Source organism: Leguminivora glycinivorella, chromosome 1 (genome assembly GCF_023078275.1).
Source record: "Leguminivora glycinivorella isolate SPB_JAAS2020 chromosome 1, LegGlyc_1.1, whole genome shotgun sequence".
Classification (NCBI taxonomy): domain Eukaryota; kingdom Metazoa; phylum Arthropoda; class Insecta; order Lepidoptera; family Tortricidae; genus Leguminivora; species Leguminivora glycinivorella.
Window position 1 is genome coordinate 16,156,633 of NC_062971.1, and position 11,684 is coordinate 16,168,316.

Here is an 11,684-nt window from a genome sequence, read left to right on the forward strand (position 1 = left end):
TATCCGAGCAAAATGTTAGATTAAGAATTTGTGTACCTACTAGATAGACGAAAATGTTTTGAATATATTGGGGCACAAGACTCTTGACTCATACAATGTCGCGCACATCTGAATATTAATAATTTTTATTTAATATCTAAATCATCATTGGTTTCCAAGATGAGTAAAAATAATCGGTTATATGAAGATTTCTGTAGTATTTACTGATTTCATTATTATCTTGCAAGATTCTGGGATAATGATGTAACTCTTTAATCTAACTTTTTCATATACATAGGACGTCGGGTTCAATCATTTGTTTTGTTATCATACCAGGGCATCACTTATCCGCTGACAAGACGAGTTTCATACTACATACGTAATGCCTATTTCTTAATTATTAGAATCTTCGTTTCATTGAGTCCGGTTTCGCATTTTTAACATAATTTAAATCATTGCATAATTCTTTTGGACAGTTATTTATTTGTTGTACAATCTGTTTGTATATTGTTGTTATTTGTTGTTGTTTTATTGTTTGTTACTGTATGTACTGTATGTCTTGATGTCGACGCTCTTTTTCTCCTGCTTCTCACGCAACCGCTAATATAACTTCTGGTCAATTAATGTATATTTTATGTAAATTTCAAGGAAGTATGGAAGACTATCCTATCCAATGTAACACTTAACTAACGAATAAATGATGTGAAGTATATATTTATGAACTATAATATCTATATGTATCTTTTATTTATTATATTCCGGTAGGGATATGTAAGAAAAGCATCATGTTCGGTTAAAGTTACTGCTGACGTTGATTCAGTTCTGTAACTAATTATAGCAGACGATTTGTAGCGTTTTCCGTGGTAATAAAAATATTCAGATCATGTTTAGTAGGATTTCTTACTGACCTACTAATAATTAGCTGAAACCAAAAGTTCCCAATTTTTCATATCGGTGAGAAACATAAAAGTCTACTATATCACAACACATTCAGTGTCGAGAATTGATGGGTCACCGAGCTATACGGGGACACCAAGGTTGATGTAAAAAGAAAACGCAGAGTATTCTAATGGGCAATTATAACAAAATTACCTCCAGGGGAAGTAGCGCATCAATGAATATCATAATAATCATTGATTATGTCTATTTATACGTTTGCGGGATTTGCCATCCTGTGAATACGTTTACTTACTTGTAAATACTTACTTGTGGCATACCTAAATAAAATATGGTCATTATCAGCAAATTTGCCAAATGAGTCATTTCAAACGACCAAGGCATAAAACGATTAACATTTGTCGTTTACTGCACAACGAAACCACTTTTCATAAATTTGCAAATTCGGACTCGGGCGACCTTGTTCATGCTGCGTAAAAGTTGTCCTTACACGAACTACTTTCAACACATAATTTACTGTACATGTTTACAAATAATCACAAGCAATCTAATAATATTTATGCCACCTCTGACCCCAGAATGTCCCAGAAAAACTTTAATGCTATTTATTGAGGTAGTCAGGGCTTTTAAATCATTTTATCGCACGCTTAGCTCATTAAGTCCTAATCGCGTTCGTTGAAGAAAATTATGCATTTATCCATTGATAGTGCAGCGCGATGCACTCTTACGCAACTCGTCTCATCCACGCGGCGCGGGGGCGGGGCGCGGAGCTTTTTGCACGTAATGCTAGTTCCCAGCCACTGATGCAACACAATGCAGCACAATCATATCGAACGGCAAGTGCCGTGCGGACCCCGTGGCTTACTTTATTGATTCGGGCTTCACATTTACACTCATTATTATAGCCGCACTTTCAGAATGATATACTTATTTGATGGTGCACATAAGTAACGATATGCCTTCGTAATGTCAGTTTAGACAGTTTATTTTAGAATTGCCCAAAATGTTTTGATTTTCTGGCCTGTATGTAAAAATAATCTAATCGTAATGTTGAGCTAGTCACACATTTCAACATCAACCATCTAAAATCTCGTATTGCAAACTATCTCTCGGCGGCGGCGCATCTCGTTGGAGCGCTAGACGAGTTTGTTGGGCAATTGGGCTCGGCCACGGGCGCTCGCGCCGGCCGGCCTCGACCCGCGTCCGAGTATCCGCCCAACACATACTAATGACCATCTTTAGGGATACAACAAACGGCCCGAATCGAACTTTAGGATAATGTTGAAGGCCCTAACACGTGACCAGGGCGTGCCAACACTGCCAACGTTCTTCCATACGTGAAAGCGAAAGAGATATCGTATTCCCACTCACTTCTAGAAAAACCGTGGCCCGGCCCGGTAATGTATTAACCTGGAATTTCGTCATATACACAGTAGCAAAATGACGTTTTTGTTTGAAGAAACTTCATTTTTGACGCTGACAATCCGATCCATAGTCGTGTCTAGACCTATTATTTGACGTATCTCAATATGATCTACAAGTTCGAATGCAGTTCAAGTGTAGCGTGCGTTTTACCAATATTATACAGATAAAAAAAAAAATTCAATCAACTACAACCTATAATTATTTTGGAGCCAATTTCCAACGTTAAAATTCTTTTTTTTTTTACATTTTCCTTCAAAATTGTTAAATTAATAAAAATTATTCTCTCTATTTGTAGAGGTTAACAATGTTCATAACTATGCCAAATTTGAAATCGACAGCATAAGTAGTTCTCGAGATATTTAAATAGTAATGTGACAGCCGGACAGACAGACGGACAGAGTCGCACCATAAGGGTTCCTTTTGTACCTTTTTGCTACGGAACCCTAAAATGCACATTTACAATAACATAAACGCATAAAGTACAAGTACATGAATGTATTGATGATGAAACATGACAGCTAACTATGGTGTCATATAAAGTATAAAGTTATGAAGTTTGCGTGGCCGTGCCTGCGATTTATGATAATATAAATAGTCACATAGTCCATGCCAACTACACACACATGTGCACAGCACATCACAACACATTTAAGTTTAACTAGGCATGAACAGTGGTATTTCTAGAATCAAAAGAAGAAAAAAAAGATACAGGAGCTACTATTTTTGTTTTTATTTTTTTGATTGGTTCTATAACACAGTGACTTACGCTTAGATATCCTATGTGTAATAAGTAATAAATTAGTATGATGTATTTGTTCTGCTTTTGTTACAAATATGCATTTCCATATATAATATGTGATGCTTGTGAAATACGGTGTTGCATGAATAAAAGATTTCCTTTCGATGGATAAATAAGAAATACAGCTTAGAAAGATGCCCCCAACACTAAATTAGGGCAAAGTAATGATATCATTTATAAATTTCACATCTAGGGCACAGTATAATAAAGAGTAGGTACTATCGTATATATGTCTAGGGAGTATTAGTCCCTGAATATTAACAAATGTTATGAAAATCATGCATTTTTTTTTTAATTTAGTCGCCCCTTTGTTTCTCACAGTAGGCAATAAACTCATTTCAACATTTTATAGACGGTATATTGTACCTAGTTCCGCCGCTAAACTATTATTAAAATCGATGATTTGAATGCTGTGAACTATTTCGGTGAACAAACGCTTGCAATTCGATGGGAACTAATTTTCTCTCGGTGCGAACGGCATAACTGGTGATGGTGAAGTGCTTTATGGTGTCAGTGTAGTGTTTATGTTTGTGTACACGCACCTGTTGACGGTCGTGTGTGTCTGTGTGTGTGCAGGAGGCGCAGGGCGAGGTGGCGGGGAGACCCAAACGAAAGCTGGAAGGCCTCGCGCAGGCCTCTTTCGGCATCAAAAACGCCGTGCTCGGGCTCGCGTTCGGGGTAAGTACGCCCGCTAGCCTGCCGATGTTGTCTTCAATGTGGCTTTATGTGGCTTCGTGACCATCCGTATATCAACACTGACTCCCGGCTCTATGTTGCAGAAAATCAACTCGGCCATCGACGCAAAAACGAGACTAGTGGAAACTTTGGACCGTACGAACATTGAAAAAATCGCGCGCTCGGCATTGAAACTCCACGCAACGACGGCCTAGCGTCTCTGGGTGGTCTCGTTAGCCAGATCGCGGGCCCGTTCTTGCAGTTAATCGGGCCGAAGATCCAGGCCGTGTCCGGATTGTTGGGCGGTCTCTCCGGAGGCAGCAGTAGCGGGTCCGGCGGCGTGGGCGGGCTGGGCCAGAGCACCGGCGGCGCAGGCGGAGGTGGGCTGGGCTCCGTGCTGTCGCTCGTGTCGTCGCTGTCAGGCTCGCTGTCGGGCGGTGCCGGCGCAGGCGCCACTGTTGAAACTATTGATTCCTCGGAGGAAGAGGATGACTCCTCTTAATCCATCACACTCTCCCCTATTCCTATCCTTATCCTTTCCCGTCCTTTTAGCCGCCTGTACAGTCCGTGGCTCTCCCTCCCCTCCTCACGCTTGTGGCGCCCTCTCGCCACGGCACTGTATTTATATTGTAAATAGGTTTAGGTGAATGGTGGTGATATTAAACATATTCCTTCCAACTGTTTGTTTATCTGCACTATACCTCTCCTTATCCCATGGCCCCTAATGCTGCACTGTAGTAGATTGGGAGTGATTTATGCCTAGGTACTCGTAACTGAATTGCATAAGGAGAATCATGTTGGTTCTTCTTTTCTTAATATAAAAATTGCCATAAAACATTCCCAAGACAGGGTGTAAGTAGTGTTTAGTGACGTAAACATCAGTATTGTAGCTGCAAATATTAGCGACGTTAATTATTTAGTAGCTTGAAATTATTTTTTAACTTTTTCCCCTCACTAGCTCGGAAACACGTGTTTTGTCCTTTAATACCAGCGGGTAAAAACGCATTTTATCCACTAGTGGGAAAAGTAATTTGACCTTGAATAAAGTCAAAGTAACTGCTTCAAAATTGATAAAAGTAGGTGAATCTAGTAACAAAGATGATTTACCACCTGTGGAACTACTGGAAGCAGTGACAAACGCATTTTTTTTACTTGTAGTTTCCTCGCTAGAGTGAGGGGAAAAGTTTTGTGTTACACTCGGGTGCAAATGTATTTTACTTCTCGTGTGTTAAAAAACTCGCAAGTTTAGGATTCTATTCTCGAACCATTCGCTTCGCTCGTGGTTCAACTATAGAATCCTTTCACTTGCTCGTTTTTCAATTCCACACTCGGCGTTAAAATACAACTTTGCCCCCTTGTATAACAAATAACTATTAATTGTATTATATTGTATATAAAAGTATTTAAAAGGGAACAGGGAACTACAGTTTTTTTAGTAATTACGGTTTAAAAGCAGGGTTCGTAGTGTGTAGTTCTTAATTTGAGCTTGTAGTATAAAGTATATACTCGTAGACGATCCGCTCAAATGCTTACAACATAGGTACATACTTAACGTATGTAGTTACAGCGGAGACTAATATCACTGCACAAACTACGTTTAAATTGCAGTAAACTATGAAACTTCCCATAAAATACAATTTAACGTTTGACAAATATAAGAAAATAAACAGTGGATTTTTTCCACATCATTCATGTGACGTAGATCTAGGAAATATTGTAAAAATATGTTTATTACTTGAATAATGTTGTTGAGTGTCACATGTGTCCGCTGGACATACATCGCACTCTATTTAATAATTGGACGTATTTATGCAAAATGGAACCAATTCACGGATGAATAATTTTGAAAATCGATCTTTATTGATTAAACAAAGAAGTAAACATTTTAATGAAGATTTCATGTGGGTTGGTTCCAATTTTGCATAAATACGTCCAATTTAAAACATGGATGTTATTAAGGCATATTTTTGATTAAGTATTTGAAATTAACCCCTAGTTTGAATTGCCCTCCTGTACATTATATTTACTCGTAGCAACTAATGTTTATGTAGATTTTGTGTCAAATGCCAAGTAATAATTAAATAGGTTCCTACTTTATTGAAAACTTCGCCTTCAATAAGAAATATGATATAATTAATACGTACAACAATGTTTCACAGGCACTGGGTATGAGTCCCGTTTTTTGATAAACATTACGGGCAGCCTCGTCTTTTCTCGGATCTAACCCTTATTTTGGAGACCACCCAAAATATGAACATAATGAATGATGAGTAACAAAATGACCCGATTTTTTTTCTAATCAGAATATTCAGGACTATCGAAGCAGCTTGAACTTTTTTTTGTTTCGGGTTAACCGAATTTGTCGTTTGACCTCAGTGCAGTCTAATACTCTAGTCTATATCTTTTTATTCATTGCTAGTCTTTCGCTAGTCGGATAGTTTCAGGTAGTTTGGTCACCCCTTCTAGCTACCCCCGGCTAGTCTAGTCCGCTAGTCTCTCTAGTCAGCCCTCGCCGCTCACCGCACCACTCGGCCTTCGCGCAAGGTGATCCGGCACGTTCACTTTTAGCACTGCATGTTTCACAGCCCACATATTACTTCGTAATTCGACTGCACGTAAAAACGCTGCGATGCGTTATCGTAAGACAGGTAAAAGGAAACGAAACTTTGTTTAGATTGTCAAAATGCCTCAAAGCGTATTTTTGTGTGGCTTTATTTTTGGTGCTTTCTAGATAATACCTTTACCTGGGGCAGGCGAAATGATTAATAGATTTATTAGGCTGTACTTAAAACATATTCTAAATATGTATATATGTAGTTAATGCTTTTCCATATACATATTTGCTCAATGATTACCTATGTACCTATTAAAATAATTGTTTGATCGTAAGTTATATAACTGACACTGAAAAGCTGACAATGACAATCCAAAATCGATCAGCTCTCGCTCGTATTGAAACAAGGGGAATAAATAATGATTGGACCGCCTGCCCAGGGAATAGTTTATTCGTAGTGATAGTAGCTCGCACTCAAATGCTGACACAACTCACACTTTTCACTCAAATGAAATAGCACACACAAAACGATCCCATACACCTTAGCCAGCTTCTTCCTTCTTTGCGCTCTAATTCACAGAAAAACTGCTAACCGTCCGACATCGGCCTACATTGAAAAATATTTCGACATAACACTGAAGTGTGTGTTCGATATCCGATATATTATAAATATTGTATTGTAACAATAAAATATAATGTATTACAACAATTATAAACGGCTCTATTTTTTCTACCTATCCTTCTTCATATTTTCCCATGTAAGTTCCTGTTTTATTTATTTCTAACTATTCGATTTTTCTGAACTCTTATATTTTTTATAAAATATTTATGTATGCAGTGTACTACTATACCTTATCGCTTCTTCTGTTTTAATTATTTATATATGTAAGTATGTGTACGAGACATATGTCAGTATGTAAAGTTCATAAAAATATACACATCAGAAAACATCATCAATATACAAACATTATCACAGAATAGTAGGGAGCGATTGCGTGCAGGAGTTTCAGAAAAAGGTCAGAGCGTGAGCGAGTGCGGATCGATGCGAACATGTCCATTCATGTACAGAGTGGCACTACGTCGAGGCGCCTGGCGAGGGCCACCCAGGGTCTACCGCCACCCCCTACATCAGCGCGTCAACCGGCGGAGGCTTCCCCGGCACCACAGCAGGATACTTCTCATCTACGCCTTTCGAGGGATACTCAAGCGGATCTCCTAGTTTACCCTTTGTCACCGCCTCAACCCCCGGCCGGAGCTACCTCCCTCCCCGCAGCGCCCGTGCGCCCACTTCGACAGACGCCACCGACCTCGACGAAGACTTCGGAAGACGACATCCCCGTCTTCGACCGGAACAAAGTGAGCCTGGACTTTCCCGGGAACCTATTTGGACCATCCGTGTCGCTCCTGATCAAGACTACTAAGATTGTTGGAGACGTCATCCAGGTAACCATATTAGCATGAAACCTTTACGACCTACGAGAATTACAGGCCAATCCGAAAGTACACTGATATCAGAAGTTAGTAACTTTAAACATTAAATACTTAAATGTCATATACAAAGAAAAAGTGACCAAGATCTCCAGTGCTCCGAGCTGGAATCGAACCAGCGTACTCCGCTTACCGGGCGAATGCCTGAACCACTCGGCCATCGGTGCACTTTAGTCAATATTCTTCCGCAGGCACATTAATTTAATTATGTGTTGGCGTGCATGAGACATGATATCAGTGTATGTTCGAATCAGCCTGTTGAATCGGCAAGAAACTCAATAATAGCTAGCGTTGCCAATGTTTGAAATTCCCATTTTGTCTAAACAATAATACGTAACTCTGAATAACAATAAGACTCCATGACTAAAAGCCACCATGAATAAGTCATCATCAGGTCACCACAATAGCCTTTTTGTATTTTGTAATATGTAATCGGGCACACATAACTGTGTTAATTACCCGAAGGTCAGCATCGTCTTCACTAGACACTTATTTAAATATTTAAACTGTTTGTTGTTGCTTGCCTACAAGGTATACATATAACCAAGGTTCAACATATTCAATAACAATATAATATAATGTAGTCATATGAAAGGTTAATGTTTTTAGCTTCCTCCTTGACTCTTTATCGTAAATATTTTATAACAATGAACAGTTTCTTAATAAGTTTTATACTTCATAAATAATGTATTCCACTTATTCCATACCCGCTGCGAGCAATGAAAACTATATGGCGCATAAGTTTACATTCGTGTCCTTCATAGCTTTTACCATAGATGTGATAAGACTGATAAGTCCGAGAATGTCTTTGATATCCTTCAATCATGTTCACTGGTGGAAACGAGTTCAACTAAGCTGATCGGTGGATTTCAAACACTTATTTTTTCCTTTAATATAAAAATGTTTAGAATCGTTAGCAGACGTTTCTGCTTGTTAAAAAATAAATTCAAACACATATCTCATCTCTGGCGAAAAGGTAACCCTGATACGTTCTGCATATCGTCACTACTTTAAAAAAATCTCGTATCTCACGCTGTTCCTCAAAGTTAAAACGCAGTAAGTCTATATGCATTCCATACATACTTACTACAATTTTCTTTTCATTGACAGACGAAGATACAAGTTTTTTTTTAAAGTAGTGACGATATGTAGGATGTACAGGGTGAAATAAAAAGGGCCGTTCAAACATTTGCATAGTGACTTTTGAGGTCATAACACTCATAACGAACAACTTTCATTGACTTTTATTGATCAATGCAAATATCGCGAAAAAAATTGGTTGTTCCTTAGAAATGAGCGGCATCATGACAGCCGAAATGTTTGAAACAGCCAATTTTTTTTTCGATGTCAGCATTGGTCCCATAATACACTGAGAGAAAATACAACCAGTTTTCATGTTCGTTCAACAAGTTTTTTGGTTAAAATAGCGCCTACGTGCTCTTTGGTTCAAACAACAAGCTACTTGTCATTTGAATCGGCAATATATTTGAATCAACAAGTCGATTTTATAAAAACAACCTGACACATATTGTTTTAAACATACGTTTGGCTGATTCAAACGGATAAACCGCAACAAGTCGAACTTGTTAAATTCACAATGCAAATTTCTCTCAGTGTAGAAGTTGTTCATTATGACCTCAAAAGTTACTATGCAAAGGTCCTTTTTATTTCACCCGGTATAAAAAGAAGTCGTCTGAAAATAAAAATCAGCAGAGACAGTTGAAAAATGATGTTGTATGTGTTGTAGAATTCGGCGGTGCGCTACCAGACGTTCCTGAGGCTGTTCCGACCGCTTTTCCGCGGCCCCTTCGAGATCAAGGGTCTGGACCCGCCCACGACCACCACCGCCGCCCCGGCGCCCGCCGACAACGAGGTGCGCCGGCGCCGCCGCGCATAACAAGAACATCCATTCAAATTTTTGAGGCTTTTTAACCCTTTTATAACCCATACGAAGCCATATATGGTGCAAATGGTATTCAACTTTGTTAACAACTATTAAAGTTCGAATTTCAACAAATATTTTTTATTAAATTAAGTGAAGGGTTGAATATTAATTTAGAATATTAGCATAGAAATGACCGTTGCTATTTTTCTATGGTGTAGCACTGACTGACTTAGACTTTTCATTTTCTTACTTAAAATATGATAAGTATAAACAATGTCCTCATATGCAATTGTGTCATTTAAGTACTTACAACATTTTGAGAGGTGATTAGTACGCAATTGTAGATAATATGTACTACATATGCTTTAGTTATTTACATACACATATTAATTGACTAAAAAGTTACCAAAATTAATCAATAATACGACCATGTACCGAAATATTATAGATAGTTTAGTCTTAGTTGAATTACTTATTCGAATATTTATTTGCTCATTTACATAGATAAGTAGTTTTGGAATTCATGGTCCTTTTATCCTTTATAAATATAGAAATACTTTATGTGAATGGTGTGCCTAATACTTAGTTAAATAATTTTAGAAATAAATAATGTCAAAATATAAAATGTGTTTATTGTACCTATACCCATATATCGTCACCATAAACCTACTAATTTAAAAGTACCAGTAAAGCATAAGTTGCGAAAAATGCATTAACCATTTAAACCATTAGCACCCTCCACATTCGCGCCGAGATACGCGCGCGAGTGTGGAGGGCGGTATTAATGATTATTTAGAAAAACAAAGTATACGTACGCGTCTGTATGGAGGAATAACCTCTCCTGCTGCGTTTATTGAGCTCGTATGAAGATGGAAGATTAATTCAATACTTTGCCGTCAGATAGCAGCACTATCACACAGACTGAACTATAGAAAAACTTATGCATACAATGCCTTAATCAATCCATACTATCCATACTAATATTATAAATGGGAAAGTGTATGTGTCTGTTTGTTTGTCCGTCTTTCACGGCAAAACGGAGCGACGAATTGACGTGATTTTTTAGGTGGAGATAGTTGAAGGGATGGAGAGTGACATAGGCTACTTTTTTGTCTCTTTCTAATGCGAGCGAAGCCGCGAGCAAAGGCTAGTTCTTCATAAAAACAAACAAACGCACAATCTCTCTTTGCCGTCGTCGTGGGTGCTAAATATTTTAGAATTTTTAGACATGTCTCGGCCGAAGAAGTGTGTGTGTTTTGCCGAGCTATATGCCTCGGGCGAGGCACATGTCTACAGGTACAGAGAATGGTCGCCGCGCGAGGAAATTGCCTCGCGACGTGCCTTTACGCGAACCCAGCTAATAGCCCAATTCAGGAATTATCATTAGTATTTCATCCCTACCAATGTATAAAGAATAGTATTAAGTGTATTAACTCGTTCGATGCAAGACGATTATCAATATTATCATGTATTACCTAATAACAAAGAGGATCGAATATTATAGAGAGTTACTGTCGAAGTAAAATGTGTAATCAGTGCATAGACTGCCATCTCTTGACACAGGCTTAAAACTTTTGAACCTCAGTTTTGACAATTTGGTCCATATTCTTAGCTTGATATGTTTTAAAATGTCAAATATTATGAAAATGAAAATGAAATGAAAATGAAATATTTATTTTTCAAGTAGGCATATTACAATGCGCATATGAACGTCAAATAAAGCTACGCCGGCTCTAACCCTACGCCTCAGCCTCGAGAAGATTTCAGTCCCCCCTCAGTTGGGTGGGGGGTATCCACTATGGGACCGGCAAGAAACTCGGCGGGCAACTTCTTTTCAAAACATTACATCTTATAATTAACATGCATTAAATAACAAGATACAATTTAACATGCAAAAGTATTCATCAAAGAATATGAACAGACTAGGTACTCTATGGAAATTAATTTCAATAAATTATATTATTGCTTAATAATACGTCGTT

The 11,684-nt window shown here is 38.2% G+C and overlaps 1 protein-coding gene and 1 non-coding gene across 2 annotated transcripts in view; one reads left to right on the plus strand and one right to left on the minus strand.

Moving 5' to 3' along the window:
• LOC125231909 (verprolin) overlaps nt 1–9,755 on the plus strand; it is a 55,853-nt gene extending 46,098 nt beyond the window's left edge. The window contains exons 3-4 of the mRNA XM_048137543.1: nt 7,398–7,772; nt 9,565–9,755. Of these exons, the coding sequence (XP_047993500.1) occupies nt 7,398–7,772; nt 9,565–9,714 (525 nt within the window). The 3' untranslated portion in view covers nt 9,715–9,755. The remainder of the gene's footprint in view (nt 1–7,397; nt 7,773–9,564) is intronic.
• Trnat-ggu lies at nt 7,913–7,984 on the minus strand. The gene has a single exon. It is a non-coding gene; the product is annotated as a tRNA-Thr (tRNA).
• Nucleotides 9,756–11,684: the final 1,929 nt, after the last annotated feature.